We start from the raw sequence: 21,177 nt of genomic DNA, 5'->3' as shown, positions 1-21,177 counted from the left end.
TATGGATGGCTTGCGACTGGGGCTTCTGCAGCACATACTGTAGTTTCACACACTCTTTGTACTGCAGTCTGTGCCACTGTTTTAGGTGGTGAAAAAGATTTGTAGTGCTTCCACCCCTGGCTGTAACTTGTTATTTTCCGTCGTTGACCGTTTTTTTAAAACTGTGACTGAAAAATCTGAAGGCCATCTGTCATTTAGACAGATTGCAATTCACACCCCTGACCACTTGGTGGCGAGTGACGTTATTAATTGGCTCTTGTCTCTAATTCCAAACATCACGGAACGTTTATCAGTCCTCGATTTCCTGGTACACCGATTATACTGATGCACACGTCAGAGCTTGGCTAACCGTAGACATATATACAATATGTAGACATATATACACATATAGACAGGTGGGATAGGCCCCAGCAGACTCCCGCGACCCTTAACAGGACTAAGCGGGTATAGAAGATGAATGAATGAATGAATATACACATATATATATATACACACAATATATATGTATATATGTCTCTGTCTAACAGCTACCAAAATGGAGGAACTGGATGAAAGCACGTTGCTAGGACTGATGAGTTTTTGTGTAAATTGTGCAAAATAAAAGAGTCTGCATACCACCAAAGCGCTTCAATCTTACGGTGCCATCTAAGAGCTATTATCGCTAGCAGTCCCGGCCCGAGTACGGACACGATGTGTCGGCAGCCCAAAGCCCAAGGATAACTGAAGGTACACATAAGTTCTTTGTTTCAACCCATGAAGGCAACTGATTCAGAGACCAGAGTTTTTATGACATGTAAAAACATCCTTTTTAAAAGAAATGACCAAAACGACCACTCTTTATTTTTATTTTATTTTTACTGTCCAAGAGGTCACCTGCTTTTTGACACATTGTAATTTGCTGGTAGTAGCTTTCTGATCATTCATTGTTGGATATTGTTATAGAAGTTTTGCGTCAAATTGACAGGCCTCTTCAACAAGGGAGGAGTAGCAACCCTAAACCTAGTGTATGTAAAGAAACAACACAACAATAACAAAGTGACACAACTTGTTACAACAGAGTAGCAAGCTACAACTAGTTTTACACAACCAGAGGGCTTCAGCCAAAACTTCGAGCTCGCCTCAAACAAGCACTACAATTAATTCGCTCTCCACAAAAGAGGTAACTGCAAAACTTTTACAAACATGAGAGAGACTCTTAACCACATGTTTAACCAGCTGCTGTGATGAGACCAGCAGTTTGATTGGAGGACGGACTGAAACACTGATAGATTAGATTTTGGGGGACCAAAATGGAGCACCAATCCAGAACAGTGGATGTGCACGAATGAACAGAAAGGGTAAGTAATGCACCAAAAATTAGGTCGAAGTGTTGTCAGGTCGTATGGAAATCGCCATTCCTCCTGCTGGCCAGCGTCTCAGATTTCTTTATTTTAATAATTATATCATGTTCTCAGGGATCTTCTTAGGGACTGCTTTAGCACCTGTTGATGTTAACAGTTTCATGGCCATATCATTGCATGGTTGCGACTGTACTTGTTTTAGTTTCTCAGGGTGTGATGTTCATTACAGTTTTTGCCAGTTACTTGAACACTATAGACACCAAAGTAACATAACTTGAAGTTGTTGTTACTATACCTTAAACAAAGTGTAACCATACCTTAAACAAAAGCGCTGCTTTGCACTTTAGTTGAAATTCTGTAACACACTTGACCCTTTCTGCAAGACACTTGCTGCTGCACACTACACACTATTTCCTACATGAAACAATTAGTTCAAAAATGAAATCTCAGGGTACCATTGGGAAAACACATCTATTCAAAATACAACACACATTGGTTTATTGAAAGTACTTAGACACACACCAGAAAATACTTAGAAAACTGAACACCAATCAGCCAGCTACAAAAAGACCTCAGTTAAGCTATTTTGAGAACTTTGCAAGTATGGAGGCAGGGAGAGCTAGAGGCAGAGGAAGAGGAAGACAAAGGGAGAGAGGAGGACGTGGTCGAAGAGGCCGTGCAAGGACCATTATTTCAGATGACATAAGAACAACTTTGGTAGCCTAGAATCCGGACGCGCCCCAAGCGGCAGCAAATTACATTTGCTTCCAGGGGCAGTCTAGTTACTCTCCGTTGACTTGAGATTTCGAAAAATCCAAGATGGACCGGGCCAATTACGAGTCGGTGGGCGGGCTTAACATGATGACGACTGACCTGCGACCATAAGTTACGCGTGAATTCCCCATCCTGCTAGAACTACCAGAGCGATGGCTGCTGCTAGCGAACAACTTTCTTTCGAATCGGCTTTGGCCGCCACTCTGAAAGACTTGAAGTTAAGCTTTTCCAGAGAATGTCTAATAGGAAGCCTAACAGGAATAATAATAATAGGAATCCGTAGACGGGCTCTGGCTTTTCTCTGAGAAAGGAACTCTTTTTTCCGTCGCTCTGACTACGTCACCTTCTTCGTTGCTCTGATTGGTTGTAGCGCTATCCTATTGCGTGGAGAGGGAGTTTGAAAGACAACCGTTTATCCCACCCCTCCGGTTGAGCCCTGTCTATGGAGAGTGCCCAGACCCTACATTTAATGTGGGTCTGGCTCGTCAGGCTATAACTTTGGTGGACCATGTCATAAACCATGGCCTGACTATGAGGGAAGCTGGGCAGAGAGTCCACCCTAATCTAAGCCGTTTCACAGTTTCATCCATAATGAGGACATTCCGACTGGAAAACAGATATGTCTTCAACCCTCTACTCAGACTGTATCTAGAGTATTTACAGTACTGTACGATATCACGTATCACATGTACTGTATTGCAGGGTGGCTAATGCTCTTTTTCGAACAAAAGTGGTAGTTTTGTGAAACATACCGTGATCATGTGTTGAGATGTTTCAGTACTGTTTATGGTAAATACAGTAAAGTACAGTATATTCAGTACTGTAAAAAAAGAAGCAAACAATAATAATTTGTGGTTGCATTTTTCTACAGAATGACTAGAAGACCTTACGGGGGTGGACGCTAACAGACGGCAGGATCCATAAGCTCCTGTGCAGAATTGTGTTTTTCTGTGTTTACAGTAGTGTATTGTTTGTTTTATTTTTAATTTAATTTTTTGCTTTAACTGAATTTACTGTACTGTAAAATACACTACTGTATTGTAATGATTTTGAGTATTTCACTTTTTGGTTGTTGTGAAAACTTTCCGTCTGTGGAACTGAATAAAAACAGTGAAAACAAAAGACTGCAGTGTTTTATATAAAGCAGACGAGTGTGTTGCTGCTGATCTGACAGTGTGACATTGATATGATGCAAGTGGGTATCATTTTGTCAACAGAGTGACATTTTGACAAAGGATTGTTAGGTTTTGATAGCAGAGTTTCAATTTGACATAGATGTGAATGGTTTATTTCCCAGTGACGTGTCTTATTTGCTTGTGTGAAGAGTTTTGAAACACTGAGCCAAGTTTTGCAAAACGTGTTCAAGCAATATTGTATTCCACAGATCTGATAACATTCACTACAACAGAAACCCTTTTGTAGTGCGCCCAAAATCTTTTATGCAAATCAATGACAGTCACATTCGGAAGCCTGAAAGAGGCCACTGTCGTTAGGGAAAACCATTTCCACAGAACGGTGTATATGGTCTGCAACACTGATTAGCTAGTTGGTGCATGTCAAAGGCAGATCCACGTTAATGGCAGGGCCCAAGTTCTTCCAGCAGAACATTTCCTGCAGCATTAATCTGCCTCTGCCTGCTTGCATTCTTCCCATGCTGCATCCTGTTGCCATGTGTTCGCCGGGTGAGTGATGTATTTGCACCTGGCCATCTGCATGATAAAATATAATACATCAGACCAAGCCACCTTCATGGTCCACTGGATGCAAGAAAAGCTTATCAGAATTTATTGAAATACAAAAGGTAGATGATACAAAAATCTCCAAGCAGAAACAGTGGGGAAGGACCAGACCACATGGTTGTGGCAAAGCATCAGAGTTCTAACAACAAAGACAGGCCTAAGCCTGATATTTACGCTGAAATATCACCTATCATGTCTCTGTGACCCTAAGTAACCTGCTCTCTCGCTCTGTTTTCCAGGTTTCAGGTTTAGGTTTAGGAACAACTCGAAAAAACATGAAACCCCCTCAACCCGTAGGACCCCACTAACAGTATCCTGTTGCCAGACACCACAGGACACCCTCAGCAAGACCATGTATTGCTCACAATATTAGGTCATAATGTTATGCCTGATCGCTGTATTTCACTTATAAAACCACAGTGTGAAAGATAGGCAGAGGTGGGACTTTGATTGATATTGATTTGCATAAAAGATTTTGGGCGCACTACAAAAGGGTTTCTGCTGTAGTGAATGTTATCAGATCTGTGGAATACAATCACAGTAATAATAATTTATAGTTTTAATAATACATTAAATTTAACAACAATTTAAACAGAAAGGGTAAGTAACGCACCAAAAATTAGGTCGACCACAAGTGTTCTCAGGTCGTATGCAGATCGCCATTCCTCCTGCTGGCCAGCGTCTCAGATTTCTTTATTTTAAGAATTATATTATGTTCTCAGGGATCTTCTTAGGGACTGCTTTAGCCCCTGATGATGTTAGCAGTTTCATGGCCATATCATTGCATGGTTGCGACTATACTTGTTTTTAGTTTCTCAGTGTGTGATGTTCATTAATAATAGTGTGTGTTTGTTTTAATTATTGAAACTATAAATTATTATTACTGTGATTATACTCCACAGATCTGATAACATTCACTACAACAGAAACCCTTTTGTAGTGCGCCCAAAATCTTTTATGAAAATCAATATCAATCAAAATCTCACCTCTGCCCATCTTTCACACTGTGGTTTTATAAGTGAAATACACCGATCAGGCATAACGTTATGACCTAATATTGTGAGCAATACATGGTCCTGCTGAGGGTGTCCTGTGGTGTCTGGCAACAGGATGTTGTCAGTGGGGTCCTATGGGTTGAGGGGGTTTCATGTTTTTTCGAGTTGTTCCTAAACCTAAACCTGAAACCTGGAAAACAGAGCGAGAGAGCAGGTTACTTAGGGTCACAGAGACATGACAGGTGATATTTCAGCATAAATATCAGGCTTAGGCCTGTCTTTGTTATGACTCACTGTGTGCTAATTATCCTCATAATCAGTTTCTGCCTCCAGCAGCCACAGAGTTTTGTTATAACTTTGATTTTTTTGCCACAACCATGTGGTCTAATCCTTCCCCACTGTTTCTGCTTGGAGGAGATTTTTTTTATCAATTACCTTTTTTATTTCAATAAATTCTGATAAGCTTTTCTTGCATCCAGACTCAATTTCACTGGTTGTCCTGTGTTTGTCCCTAAATTCCCTTGGACCCTCTTAGGGACGTAACAACACCCAAAAGCGTCTACAAAGGCCAGGGGAGCCTCGGAACTGGACCATGAAGGTGGCTTGGTCTGATGTATTATATTTTATCATGTAGATGGCCGAGTGCAAGTACATCACTCACCCAGCGAACACATGCCAACTGGATGCACTATGGGAAGAATGCAAGCAGGCAGAGGCAGATTAATGCTGCAGGAAATGTTCTGCTGGAAGAACTTGGGCCCTGCCATTAACGTGGATCTGCCTTTGACATGCACCAACTAGCTAATCAGTGTTGCAGACCATATACACCGTTCTGTGGAAATGTTTTTCTGGTTAAATTTGCCATGACATGTCATGCCACGCCTCTAAACATTCTTGGAACATCCAACATTTAATGTGCCAGTTCATGCTCTTGCATATAAACACAAATTCCAGTTACCTTTAATCATTTATCCTTCATCTCTGACATTTAAAAGACACGCTGGTGATACAACTCTCACACACCTCCCTGAGGCTTTCCTGCTCGATCAATTTACTTTTCTTTAAGGTCGAGGCGCAGATTGCTTTCTCCATCTCAGCCTCTGGATGAAGAAAATCTAACAGGTTTGAAGTGCTTTATTATTTATTGAAAGATTTATTCTCATTCTTTTTCATTTCTCCAAACTCTTAAATATAATGATAAACACCAATGAAAATATCTGTCATGTTGTGTCTATAGAAAGTAATATGCTAGAATTATAATAGTGGATTTTGTGTGTGAATGGCCTGTCATCATATTTACACTATGTGGAGACATTTCTCAGTGGGGTCTTTAAATGTTAATTTTTTTTTTAACTGTCACACTAAATCAGCTGCTTCTAACACACATCTAATATAAACTGGTGCTTTTGTTAAAATGTGATCAAAAACAAGTTATTTTCTGAAAGGGCTTTATTGAGACTAGAAGGAAGTTTCTGCTTGTGTAACTTCCAATACATTGACTCCAGCATCTCTGCAGAACTTTCTAGCCACCCTTTAAAACCAGACTGAAATGATCTTGCCTCAAAATAATTGGTTCTAAAAATTGTTATTCAACAAAATTTCCATAAAGCATGTTTGAGAATGTTTTAACCTTTATTTATGAATACATCTCTAACAGTCACTAGAAGTAAATGCATATAAAACATACAGCAACTGCCTGTAATCTGATGTGAATGATCGTAAAATAAATGGTTATAATGTAATACACAGTTTTATTAATAAAATGACTGACTCAAAATTAAACACTCTGTGAACTGTTTAAAATATCAACAGTTCCATTGATTTGGATATGTTTCTTAAAACTGCATAATAAGATTTAGGAACACATTTTAATTTTGTCCAGTTTCACACATTCATGCAGCCTGTAATTGTTTTGTATTTTTTCGACTCAGAATAAGCTATACATTTGAACAAATATAGATGCATATTACTGGCCCATGATCCCAAAGTTTGGAACAAGGTTTCTATTTTATTTCAACCTTTGGAATGTCATTGGTGTAGACCAGCGGTTCCCAGTTTTTTTTTTTGGCCGCGCACTTAAGTCCCAACCGGGTTGACACGGATTGGGGATGTTATAATTTTTTTTTTGCCGCATTAAACCAAAATAGCAGCAACTTTAACTGAACATGGAGCTAACACAAAACCGTCATCATAGCACAGCGGTTACGGAAATAACATTAGAATGCCAGTAATTTGAATTAAATTGCAATAAAGTTACACACGGCCCACAACGTAAATATCCTTCTTCACTAACTTTGGCTAAAGATATCCCACCTGACTGTTTCCCTGATTTCAGCCATTTGATATTTGGAAAAATTAATGCTATAAGAGGCCGCAAGCTAGGTGCACATATACAGTGCAGAGAAGAAGATAACTTCTTCTCAAGCACCCCCTAGAGGCAGCGCCACACTTTGGGAATCCCTGCTATAGATACTTTAATAATTTATACCAATACAAAGACTAGATAAGACATGATGCCCCTGTAAAAATTACCTTATTTTTGTTAAATAAGAATGCATTTATGATTCAAATAAAACAATATGTTAACCATCACTATGGCATATTTTACTGAAAAATTGCAGAAAATAATCCCTAAAAAACGGTAATAATAACATAAAGGGGTCCATGCCGTGGCGAAGTCGTCCCCGAGCGGAACGCAGAGGCATAAGTCACCAGTAGCACCCCCTATACACCGTAACATAGTAATTTCTAATGCACATGGTTCTCGAGATATGAGCCAAAATGTAAATTGGCTTATTATAGTGCCACCTAGGTGTAGGAATGTGTATTGACACCTTGGCAAAGTGGAATGGCAGAAAATTGGAAGCCAAACTAGATGATCACAAGCGATCATAAAGGGGTCCATGCCGTGGCAAAGTCGTCCATGCCATGGCGAAGTCGTCCATGCGTCCGTGTGACGCAGAGGCATAAGTCACCAGTAGTGCCCCCTATAGACCGTATTGCATGAAACATGATGAGCTTGTAAAGAGTCATCCACAGATTATTATTCTCAAATTTCAAGCAGTTTACTGTGGTGGTTTGTGAGATATAAACACGTAGTTGTTGTAGCGCCCCCTACAGCCCGAATTTCACAAAACTCGGCATGATTGTACGTAAGCATATCATATGACGGCTGCTAAGTTGCTAAGTTTCATAAGGATCGAATACTTAAAAGTTATAGGCCTTAAAGTCATATGAAATGTTTCCGTGTCACCTGTAGCGTCCCCTGTAGACGTAATGTCACGCAACTTGATGGGCGTCTGCACAATATTTTACAGATTGTGTATGCCAAATTTCATGAAGTTAGCTACTGCAGTTTTTGAGATATTGAAATGTTGCTTTTGTAGCGCCCCCTAGCGACCAATGGTCACAAAAGTGGGGGTGTTTGTACAGAATCATATTATTATCAATGATATGAAGTTTGATTAAGTTTGGGTATATACTTCACAAAATATTATCTTTGGAGTTATACTGCGCCACACTGTAAAAAATAATTAGCCGTTAACTTTGTAATTAATAACCCTGTTAAAGTTATTTTGATAACTTTTAATTATCTTTGTCCATAAGTGATACATGCCAAGTTTGGTGAGAACTGGATGAACAGGCTAGGAGAAGTCGATTTCGCTTTTTTTTTCAAAATGGCAGGCAGAAATGGGTGTGGCCTAGTCCATTAGAACCAGGGCTATATAAGGAATCAGAGGTAGAAAGATAGATATAGTAGATAGATATAGCTATAGATAGATAGCCTTGCGATGGACTGGCGACCTGTCCAGGGTGTACCCCCGCCTCTCGCCCGATGACAGCTGGGATAAGCTCCAGCAGACCCCCGCAACCCTTAACAGGAATAAGCGGGTACAGATGATGAATGAATGAATATAGATAGATCATTTATTTATTTATTTTTTTCAGGAAATCACAGGTACAACCACTTATTCAAAGATGGGGAACGATTTACCAAAAGAAAGTAACATGGGCGACAGCCTGAGATGCTGCAAGTGTCATAAAGTCCTACCTCCATGCAGGTCCTTTGATGATTTAGTACAAAGTACTGTTCATGGACGGAATGTACATGTGTTCAATGGAGGTGAATACTACAGACCAGTTGGGGACAATGACTTGTATGAGTGTGACGACTGCTTTAACAAGCCAATCAGGGATCAGGAGGAAATGAAGAGAGAAGAGGAGAGGAAGAGGAGAGAGGAGGAGAGGAGAAGACAAGAGGAGGAAAGGAGGAGAGAAGAGGAGAGGAGGAGAGAGGAGGAGAGGAGAAGAGAAGAGGAGAGGAAGAGGAGAGAGGAGGAAAGGAGAAGAGAAGAGGAAAGGAGGAGAGAGGAGGAGAGGAGAAGAGAAGAGGAGAGAAAAGAAAAACTAAATCAAAGACTACAAGAATCACAGCAACGAGCCAAACAGCAGCATGAGAAACAAGTGGGCAGCAACTTTGCAGAAGAATATGAATATAAGCAAGATGTTCTAATAAAACATTTGGATGAGTTTGAAGATAGTGATGAATCAGACAGCGATGAGCTTCTAGAGATCCTCTCTTTGAAATTCAGCATCCCACTTCAAAATCTCAGACTCACTCAGCTGACAGTTGATCAAATGGGACAAATCCTCTCAGCCTTGGACAAACTTCTGTTTGATGAATGGATTAGTGCCATCCCATCCCTCTCCACACTGCAGCACACTCAAGTGTTCATCACAGAGCTGTGCTCCCTTTCCCTGGAGAGATCTGAGGGAAGTTCCCAAGAAACCATCTCCAATCACCTGCAGTCCCTGGTGGAGTCAATCAACCAATCAGCAAGTGATGTTTGTCAGAGTTTCCAGTTGACTCAAGCTCTGTATCTGACTCTGATGCACTTTTTCAATGACGGTAACTTTGACACTGATGCAGTCCTCATAGCCAAACAATGGGCTGAAGACGAGCTTTCCTCTGAGCAACTCTTTCTTATAGAATTCCTGAGCACACTCACATCATCATTGCAGGAAGCATTTGGAAGAGTTTCTGTGTCCGTTTTAAAGATGGAAATCCAGTGCTTGAAACTCCTTTTATCCATACTCACACATCTGAATGGAAAAGAGACATACTCGGCATCCACTGAAATGCTCCTCAAACTTGTACAAACAAACCAATGGACCCCAACAGAGGCCCTGAATCTGCTACAATCACTGTCACAGAAATACAGAGAGGACGGTCCTATAAACAAAATGCTTACGTTAGTCCAAGTGTATGACATATCACCTGAGTGGAAAGATGAATCTGGACGCTCTCTCATTCAGACCCTTGACTTTGATGGCGCTGAGAAATTCTATCAGGATTTCCAAAAGACTCTCAGAGAGAGAGAGAAAGCTGATAGCCAGCTACATGTAGCTCTGGAAGAATTAAAAGTGTTATGGAATTTGAATGATTCTTTGATTGATATGATAAAAAACATTACCATTGGTGTCCTGCAATATTCAGAAAAAGCACCAAAAGATTCATCATTTCTGAAAGAGTCCTTTAAATGTGTAACACTGAATGAAGGCCAGATTCAGAGCCTACTGTCTCAGCTCTGCAAAGCAGTTTTTGACACAAAAGGCTGGTGGCCTACAGTGAGGGAGATGCTGCAGTGCTGTGCATTGATGCTGACTGAGAAAAGTGAAGTGCTACAAGTGGTCGGTACTGATATAGACCAGTGTGTCACAGCCATGTTTGCAGCATCACAAGTCTTCATGGGAAACAAGATAAATATTGTGCTGAGTTGTGATGTTCACTCACAGGAGAAAACAAAGGAATGGTCTGACTTCTACAAGTACCTTGAAATGTCTGTCAACACAACCATGAAGAAAACTAATGCCTCATACAAAGAGGCCTATAAAGCAGACATTGTGTATGGTACTGTGGATGACTTTGTGTCTGATTACATTCTACATGGCATAGAGGTGATGGAAACAGGGAAGGCCCAGCTTAGTCGTGGATTTCTCATTGAAGAAAAAAATCTCAGTGCTTCCCACAATATGGAACTGTCAAGGCTCAAGTACAATGGTTCCCTGATGTTTGCTGCAGAGGTCTTACAAAATCTCCTGAGTAAATTTGACAGTGAACCTGTGGAACTGAGACACAGGTTCGTTAAGGCCGTTTTTAAGGTGCTCAACACCAACCCAAACAAAGACACAAACACTGGTAATAAAATCATCACCATCTCAAACAAAATGAATGAAAAGGAACTGCCTTCTAATGAGATCTTCATTCTGACCTTTCTTGAGAATCTCCTGAGACTTCTTACTGGAGAAACAGAAGCAGAGAGAAATACGACTTCTCCTGCGGGCAAATGGTGTTTGGAGATTTTATTTGCCTGTGTGGAGAAATTCCAGGACTCAAAAGAACAAACCAAAGATATCCTCCAGATGGTTTCAAGTCTTGTAGCACAAAGACTTTGGTCAGCACCAGAGGCCTTGAACCTGCTTGAAGCTCTAAATGACCACCATTATGACAACGGTTGTATTTTCATCATGAAGATTTTACATTTGATGGCGACATATCAGGTTTCCTCCAAGTGGACAGATAAGAACCATCAATCTCTCCTCAACCTCTTAGATTCACGTGGAAGTGAGAATCTGATCCAGTATTTAGAAAACAGCCTGAAAGATGAGAAAATGAAAAGCATTGACACTCTTTTTGATGAAATACGGCAGATGAAAGACATTGATGAACAGACATTGACAAAATCATACAATATAGTAACTCATGTAACAGACCTGATCAAAACTGGTGAAATCAAAAACCACAAAGATGTACAACGAGCAAAAATCACGGACACAGAAGACCTTCAGGAGATCCTGGCAGTCTTATGCAATGCTGTAAACGTACACAAGGCTGAAGGGAAGTGGTGGCCCAGAGCCACTCAGATGATAAGCTGGTGCCTCTTGGCCTTGTCTGACACTGGTAAACTCCTGGAGATGGGCACTGGAGAAGGAAAGTCTTGTGTCATAGCAATGTTTGCAGTTCTGCGTGTGCTTAGGGGTGAAAAAGTAGACATAGTGTCCAGCTCTTCTGTGTTATGTCAAAGGGATGCAGAAGAATGGACCCAATTCTACAAGAACTTTGGAATCACAGTTGACACAAACACAAATAAAACTGAAGATAAGGATCGACAGGAATGCTACCAGAAGGACGTGGTCTATGGAACCATAGAAGCCTTCGCTGCAGATCACCTTCGCCAGATATTTGAGATGAAGGATGTGAGGCCTGATCGCAGCTATCAGTGCATCATAATCGATGAAGTGGACTCACTGCTGCTGGATCAGGGAGTGCAGCTGACCTACCTGTCCAGCCCCATGGTCTCCATGCAGCACCTGAATGTTATTCTGGCTATGATCTGGGGCCATGTCAGCCAGTATGGTTTCCTGTCTACAGGGCACCAGACATTTATACAGTGTCCTCCTGCTTCATTCTTCAAGGCCATCTTTGACTCAATGGACACAGACGAAAGTGAAATAAAGGATCCAACGGACATTTTACTCATTGCTGAAGAATCCAACACTGTGCCAAAAGGATTTACAGAGGATATCCTCAAAAGCGAAAAGGATGAACTTCTTAAAAAAATGAAATCTGTGAGTCAGGATGCAGTGGTAGAATTTTTCCAAGAACTTGAGCAATATGTCCCCTATGGTTTCACTGTTTACACTTTGGACGACAAGGGATTGCTCTGTTTGAGAAAGAGCAGCCCTTACAACAACCAGGATATTCCAGAGCTTACATTTCTTGTCTTGGAGGAAGGCTTGTGTTGCGCTCTATATGATTCAGAAGAACTTCTTATCAAGCCCATTGCTGAAATAATCTCAGAGAAGATTCAGTACACCCCGTGTGCAAACATTAAAGACAAAATCAGCATTCCAGGATTTCTAAAGAATCTTATAGAGAGCAAAGTGTCAGTGTGGGTTGAGAATGCCTTTCTGGCAAAGCAGCTGCAGCAAGGACGAGAATATGTTGTAGAAAATGACAATGTCTGTCCAGTGGATTTCAGTTCCACTGGTATTGTAGAACTGAATAAGAAATGGGGCGATGGTCTGCAGCAGTTTGTTGAGATTAAACACCAAATCAAACTGAGCACAATTTCAACAGTGACGAATTACATTTCTAACATCTCATTCTTTAAAAAGTATGACGGAAAAATATATGGAACAACAGGGACACTTGGGAGCACAACAGATATTCTGTTTTTGCATGACCTATATAAAAAACTTTCTGTCTGTAAAATGCCAACGTTCAACCGGAAAAAGTTGTTTGAGATCAAAGGTACTCTGAAGACCTCAGCTGAAGAGTGGAAATCTGAAATTAAACGTATGGTTATGGCTCAAATTTGCCCAAACTCATACAGAGATGGAAGAGCCGCCCTGGTGATCTGTGAAACTATCAACAAAGCCAAAGAGATCTACGAAGAGCTGAAAAGCAGCATCCCACGTCAAATCATTCTTTACTGCCGCAGTGACAAAGACAGTTTGAGCAAAATAGATAAAGAACTGCTTCCTGGAGATGTCATTGTTGCCACAAACCTTGCTGGGCGTGGCACAGACATAAAAGTGTCCAAAGAGGTGAACAATAGTGGAGGATTATTTGTGATCCTCTCATTCCTTTCTGAGAACACAAGAGTGGAACTTCAGGCTTTTGGTCGGACTGCTCGCAAAGGTAAACCAGGATCTGCTCAACTTATTGTTTCCACTGAACACCTGCAGCAGTCTTTCAGCACTGTGTCCTCTCTGGAGGAAGCTAAGAGCAGAAGGGATAAACTTGCAGCAGAAAAGATTAATCACATGATGAACGATGTTGCTGAGATGAAACTGAGGGAGGATCTGTTTTCAGAATACTGCAGAACTCTTCAAGATATTTATAAGAACACAGATGGAGATGAGAGAAGAGCTGTGGTTGGGATCATGAATGAGTTCTGGGGGATATGGTTGCAAATTAAATCAGAACAAATTGACCAGCTGAAGAGAAATGAATTGGAAAAGAGTTTAAAGGTTGACATAGCATCGGCAAAAACTCAATGTCAAAGTCAGGCTTCACCATGTTCTAGCATTTATCACTACATCAAGTTTGGAAATATTGCGCTGAATGAAAAAAAATGGGACATCAGCATCAGGCTATTTGAAAAGGCCATGAAACAAGATGGAAGTTGGGCAGCCATAGCCTTCTACAACCATGCCTACTGCACTATAAAGAAGCAGGATGCAGATTACCTCACTAAGGCCAAAGATAATCTAAAGAAGGCACAGGAGTCTCTTAAGTATCTCAGTGAGGAATCTGTGCTCTGTCTTCAGTTTGTAAAAATGTCCTCTGCTGCATCAGGCAATAGTAACACATCCAGTCTTGAAAAACAGCTAACAACAAAGGGCAGCATGCTCAGTTACTTTGACAAAAACATTAGGGAGGCGATCCAAAAGATAGATGAAATAAAGGAAAGGGGGAGGGATGCAATGGCTAAAAAATCACCAATTTTCTCCCTGGTGTCAAGTTCTGAAGAAGATCTCCAGGTGGAAGCCTACAACCTCTACTGCCAAGGTCTGAAATATGTATTTTCAGTGGAAGAGAAACCTCGTTTCCCATGGGAAGGTTTCTTGGTGTTCCTTCTTGGAGTTTTACAAATCATTGCAGGAGCATTGCTCACTGTATTTACGGTTGGTACATTGGCTCAAGTCGGCATGGGACTCATCTCTGAAGGAATATCAGACTGCATCACTGGCGTAGAGGCCATGGTGACAGGAGAATTCAGCTGGAAATCATGGGCTATACAGAAGGCCATTTCTATTGGTGTATCTCTCATCACATTTGGAGTTGGAAAGCTGGTTGCAAAGGGATTCAAAGCTTCTAAAATGTTGATTAAAGGATTCGTCAAACGCTTGAAGTCAATGCCAAAGTTTCTCTCTAATCAGGTTAAGGAGGGCTTCAGTGTTGTCACAAAGATGAATATGAAGAATGCAGTAAAAGTCACTGCTAAAACAGTGATTGAGAAAGTGATTATGCATGAAATGGGAAAGGCAGAAGAGAAAATACTGACAGAAATACTGAACAGCATCAAAGGCAACGTGAAAGAAGGAATTACTGACGAGGTGAAATCCACAATGGGAAAAGAGCCCATGGCTTCATTAGTAGACTCTATTATCCTCTCACACCTTGAAGATAAAGAGCAACTCCATGACCTCCTGCAGGATGAGAAAAGAAAGACTCAACTGTTGGACATTTTCAAACAGGTAAGCAGCAGTGCTTTACAGCCATTCTACGCAGACCTCAGCTGGCAGAAACAGCTTAACTCATCCATCTTCACAGTGATGGACAGCGCACGAGCAGAGGCCAAAGGAGTACTGAAGATAATTCTGACAACCATTCAAAGTGGCCACATAGTAGCATTAGCAGGAGAAGCCATCCATGCAGTGACAACCCTCTCCAGCAGGTTTTTCTCAAACCTTCATGAAGAGCTGAATAAATTTAAGCAAGAACAAGGTTTTTCAGAGAAAGTCAATGTGAAGGACCTCTCTGCTTCAGACACTAAGATGCTGAAAGAATTCAAACAGGAATTGGCCAACACCATCAGTGATTTATTGGCTGATGCTTTGGTAGAAGTGTTCCACCAGAAGTTCTCCACTCACATTGTTTCTCATGTTCAAGAGAAAGTAAATGGCTTCATCAGCCAGAAAGTCAGAAGTGTATTAAAGAGTGACAGAACAGAGGAAAAACTCAGAGCTGGACAGAACAACAGATACATCGCACACATGCAAAGAAAACCAAATTCTAAGCATCAGCTTGCAGCAGAGACAGGTGAACACTCAAAGTTGCATGCTAAAAACATCAAGAAATCCACAACTGCAGGTACAATCCTCGACATCAGAGTCTTGTCAGAAGCTAGTGGCACTAAGGTTGTCATCCTAACAGAGGATAGCCGTGGCAGACTTGTCAAAATGCAGGAGGTGAGCCCAAGCACTCAACCTGCTAGCCAAACTGTGACACTGATCTACAGACCAAAGAGTGACCAATACCCTGATGGACATTATGATGTACGCATCAACAACCAGACAGTGAGCATAGACAGTAAGGACAAGGGCAGCCTATTTCATGCTTTGGCACGAGGTATGAAACCACAGGCCAATGAAAAACAGATTGTTTTGGAAGCAGACCGACTCCGATCTGTGGAAGCAGAGACCCTCCTCAGAAACCCAGCTCAATGGGAGTCTTTCATTAAGCGGAAACAGCTTACTGAAAGCATCAGGGGAGGAGACTGGTACATGGCAGAGGGAGCAGCAATAAAAACGATCATTAAAGAAAACAAAATGATACTCCAGAAAGAGGCTGGTAAAGTAAGGTTATACAAAGAATGGAAAAAACATGCACGTCAAAATCAAGGGATTGGACAGTTCACCAGTGCAGCTCACCAGCCACCAGTCAGTAGCATGCTGGAAGCTAGAAAACCATGCTTGAAGTGCTGAAAAGGTAACATCACATTTAATATGATATTAAATAAAAGCACATGCATATTATTCATATTGTGTGTTATTGTTTACAGTAATACAATCCTGTGGAACAATAATAATAATAGTTATAATAATGTCTGCGTTTGATTAGTAGAGATTACTCCTACACTGTATATTTTGCATTACAATGAGCAGTTGACTGGAGTGAACTTGTGTTTTTTTGTTTTTTGTTTTTTTTACAGAATATCGATACATGAGTATACAACTGGTGAACAAGAGCAATGAAAACTACGAAGATCTTCTACCTACCGGATTACCAACAAGAGATATGTATTGTGAAGATTGCTTTTTCTTTTATTTTCATACAGAAAAACTTTATTTTACAATCCAGGCGCTGTAAACATTACTGTAAACTATCTATACTGTGATCAGAAATCATAGTTGCATGTGGTTAGACACAACATACAAGTTTTGTTAATGTCATTTTAAAATCTATTTCAACTGTATCCTTTTTATTTTTAGGATACTATACTTATTTTGGATGCTTCTGTAACACCTGAATCCTGATTATATGTAAAATAATCAAATAATCTCGTATACATTTGGAAAGTCTTGATCTGTCATGGCTGTCAAAGGTTAGATGAGATGAGTTCATGAGAAACATCTTAGATCAACAACCTTCATTTAAACCTCCTTTTGTTTAAAGGAGGATTCTGGATGCTTTGGAGTTTTGTTTTGTTTTTTTTGCTTGTTTCATTTACCACCGTTTTTTGTGTTTAACAAACCAAGTTAATGCAACACAGAGAGCGTTGAAGTGTTCAATTAAATTTTCAACTACAGTAAATTTTCTTTGTAGATTTTCGAATGTTTTTGTCGTATAGCGATCCCTCTCTCACAAGTCATGTTGTATTATAAATTCATTCATTAATACACATTATTATCTGCAGATTATTCATTCTCATTCATCCTGTGTAATTTAGATCAATAAAAATTCTCCTTTAATTCCAAATTGTGATCCTGTGTGTTCCTTTAGAGTTTAAATAGTACACATCCCCCATGCATTCAGCTGAAAGAAGTACCAGTCAAATTTCCTTAAATGTTGGTGTGATGATGTAGTAAGGATGATTCTATAAGGGCTAGACCACAAAGGGAGCTCCAAATGGATAAAATCTGCCTTGTGGAAATCATGAAATCCATAGAGGGGTGCAAATAATCAGTGAGAACTTTATGTAATGGAGAATAATGCTGGGAAGTACTGTAACTCCAGGTTCCAATACGTTTCCTCATGCTTTAATCATGCAGGTCTTTACAAGGGAGATGTGATGCACCAAAGACTGAATGTCCCAGGGTTAGGGCTGAAATATCCAACCTGTAAAAACCTTGCAAATGTGTGACGTGAGTCCCAGCTGGTAGCTGCACCTTTGAACAGAGACTGGTTATTTGAATGTGTCTCTGTGATCTGATCACAAGTAACCAGTGGAAACTTCTTTGGTCACACTTTTAAATGCGTCTCAAGATTTGATCACTGTTTTGCACTCTGCATGCAATAAACACATTGCATGCAGTAAACACACATCATCTGAGGCTCAGTGGAATGTTGTAACCACCGCTGCCTCTAATGGATCGCCATCTCTGCATCAGAAGCATGTATTGACATGAAGACCTGGCGATATGACAAACTTTGGAACAAGCTGTAATGTCTCTCTCACTCACTGAATGCATGCACCTATGTTATTTATTTTTTATTTATTTTTATTGATAAGTTATCATGATTATTTGTTTATTATTTATTTATTTCTGATTGGACTTTAGTTATTTTAGACATTAGTTATTTTAGACAACCCCATAACTGAACCGCAATTTCACCGCTGTAGTAATAACACTGGTCCTTGCTGAATTGCTTCACTCCACATGGCTGCCATGTATACACTAATCAGGCATAACATTATGACCCCCTTCCTAATGTTATGTAGGTCTCCCTTGTTCCTCCAAAACAGTTGTGTGACTGAGTCTGAGTCTGGGTAGCTCTAGTTTTTCTATTAAACTGATCTGACAAAAAGCAGGTGGAGTCCAACTCAATAATATTAATTTACTCTTATGTATATACACAGAGCCATTATTAATGTTGTTAGTCATCTCCCAGTTTCCCAGATAATCAAACAATTTTGTATACATTTGGAAAGTCTTGATCTGTCATGGATGTCAAAGGTTAAATAAGATGAGTTCATGAGAAACATCTTAGATCTCCAACCTCCTTTTAAACCTCCTTTTGTTTAAAAGGAGGATCCAACAAAGGTTCAAAAAAGGCAACGGGACTTGTAGAGTTTTTTTGAGAAGACGTTTCACCACTCATCCAAGTAGCTTCTTAAAAGGAGGATTGCATCAGACACACGAGTATCAGTTTTGTCTTTAAAAATGAGTACACTTCAAATGTCAGTGTTGGACTCTAAATGAGTCTAATTCATATTCACGCTAATTAATTTACTCATATATAGAGCCATTGTTAATGTTGTTAGTCATCTGTAGTTCTCCGTCTGTCCACCAGGTGTTGTCAGAGAGTCTCACGTTTGTCACCCACCTGCTCCTGGTGCTACAGAAGCTTCTATACATTACTTGTTTACCACCTAGAGATGTGTACCAAACATGAAACCACACAATGTCTGATTTGAAATTTTATTTTGTAGATAATATAATGAATACATATTTCCAATCTTCCACATTAAATGGTCATTCCTGAAGAGCATGTTTAGAGCTTCTGATGATCAAGGGATCACATGAAGTTGACTCTTTCCATCTTAACGGCTGATTTTTAATATATCAAGAAGTGAAATGGTCTTGGTGGGTTTTATGGGTGGAGGCTAAAAAAAGGAGACAGAGAGACACAGTCAATATTCTTTCTATAATTTCTATGCAATTTAATAAATTGTGCCTTTCCAAATAACCAAATAAACTCAAAGTAAAGCAAGCTTACCACTTTGAGTGCACTACACCCTCCTGTTTTCCACCCACAGCCTCCCAGGGACCAATATCTTCTCCTCGGCACTGCATTTTCTTTTACTCTCTGAAATATTAAGATAAATGTAACACCACTACACACAGAGCTCCTCACAGCAACATTTACAGCTAAACAGTGCAGAAAGCCCATTTGAAGCAAGGTTCTCACCAGATCTACAGGCTGTCTTCGTTGAGGATCATCAGTCAGCAGAGCTCCACCATCAGCAGCAGTGAAGGCTGAGATGAGCAGAAAGGCCTCGAGACACAACAGGACCAGCAGCAAACCTTTGTCCATGGCTGATGAACTGAAGAGTCTGAAACATACACGTCTTTATGTACCTGCTGCCCGCAAACCACACCCGTGTGAATAAAGAGGAAGTACTGTACCAACAAGCCTTTCATCACCAGTAGACGTCAGAGCATCTTGAAGGTAACTTTAGTTCCTTTAGCTGTTTTGTGTCGTGTCTGGTGAATGAGAAATCATCACTGATGTAAGTTGTGTGTGTGTGTAGTCTGACGTGGGCTGTTACTTAATTTCTTTACTCTTTTGCAGTGATTTGACCACATTGTCACAAGTAACTGCACCAAAAAATTCTCACTATTAAATGTCAGTGATCCACATTAAATATGATAGATCTGACATCCATCTTATATAAATCAGAGTCATTGAGTCCATTTATTTTGTATTAATTTAGTTTGGTTTGGTTTGATTTCATCATAGTTTAGGGAAATGTAATTGAGGATATTTCGACACCTGTAAAATAAAGAGGAAGCATCACTGAAATGAAGCAAGGTGATGAAATAAATTACAAAACAAATATAATGACACACACGCTCTGTATTCAAATTAGTTGATGAGAAATTCAATTAAATCCTACAGAATTTAATTTTCTTTATTTGTAGATGACCTGGCAACTTTTTCGCAGCAAAACTTGTTTCATTTATCGTCTTCTGTCAATACTAATGAATTGGATGCACTGGAATGTGATAAAAATAAAAAATAGAGTACACTACTGGCTGCACTTCCATTTTAACTGGATCCAACTGTTTGTACAGTAAAAGTTTATGTTTAGATTAAGAGAAAATTTATTTCCCAGTCACTTTAAATATATTATATATTATTCACCATCCTTTCTACTCTTTTTTTTTTTTTGAGACTACGTGGGCAACATGATTACTCCAATGGATTCTCTGATTGTACTTACAACACACATATGATTAGACACCTCTATTTGTGGTCTCCTCAAATGTAGCCTGAGGTTTCAGGTAAATACCTATGCGCTTATCAACATATTGTCATCGCTGTGAGAAGTTGAGTTGTTTACAAGAAACTGGGGCCTATTAGGAACACTTTAGGAGGTGGCTTTGGCTCAGTAGGTGGGTAGAGGAGGTTGACCACAAACCAGAGAGTAAGCACTTCGATCCCTGGTCGATCCATAGACCAGTGTTTTTCAACCACTGTGCCGCGGCACACTAGTGTGCCGTGAGAGATCGTCAGGTGTGCCGTGGGAAATTATGCAATTTCACCTAATTGGTCTAAAAAACTTTTTTTGAAAGCGAATTAATTATTATCTGCAAATAATATGCCATTGTCCAGTGTCTGTGTATATATATCTGTGTACCTATAGGGCAAGAGCTGTATTCATACAAACAGGTCCAGGTTTCACACTGAATGAGTCGAAATATGAAAGATCATAAGACTTTTTTCTTTGTGTTTATTTGATTTCGGTTGGTGGTGTGCCTTGTGATTTTTTCAATAAAAAAAATGTACCTTGGCTAAAAAAAGGTTGAAAAACACTGCCATAGACCACATGCTGAAGTGTCCTTGAGCAAGACCCTGAACCCCAAGTTACT

General features: G+C 40.0%; 1 protein-coding gene and 1 long non-coding RNA gene across 2 annotated transcripts; one reads left to right on the top strand and one right to left on the bottom strand.

Moving 5' to 3' along the window:
• The first annotated feature begins 4,746 nt into the window (after window positions 1-4,746).
• Window positions 4,747-17,637, top strand: LOC311489427 (uncharacterized protein). Its single transcript, XM_084546500.1, has 3 exons — window positions 4,747-5,970; window positions 8,797-16,348; window positions 16,572-17,637. Exon 2 carries the CDS (start codon window positions 8,827-8,829, stop codon window positions 16,342-16,344), a length of 7,518 nt encoding a protein of 2,505 aa, XP_084402626.1. The 5' UTR covers window positions 4,747-5,970; window positions 8,797-8,826; the 3' UTR covers window positions 16,345-16,348; window positions 16,572-17,637.
• Window positions 17,638-19,002: 1,365 nt separating this feature from the next.
• On the bottom strand, window positions 19,003-20,300 carry LOC311489157. Its single transcript, XR_014699103.1, has 3 exons — window positions 19,493-20,300; window positions 19,301-19,390; window positions 19,003-19,187 (listed from the first exon to the last, which is right to left on the bottom strand). It is a non-coding gene; the product is annotated as an uncharacterized lncRNA (long non-coding RNA).
• Window positions 20,301-21,177: the final 877 nt, after the last annotated feature.

The sequence above is a fragment of the Chelon labrosus genome (assembly GCF_963514085.1).
Source record: "Chelon labrosus genome assembly, chromosome: 6".
Classification (NCBI taxonomy): Eukaryota; Metazoa; Chordata; class Actinopteri; order Mugiliformes; family Mugilidae; genus Chelon; species Chelon labrosus.
This window is presented reverse-complemented; position numbering and strand designations above follow the sequence as displayed.

Excerpts from the sequence above, each read along its gene's own strand:
- LOC311489427 (XM_084546500.1), top strand. The coding sequence starts at position 8,827 with ATGGGGAACGATTTACCAAAAGAAAGTAACATGGGCGACAGCCTGAGA.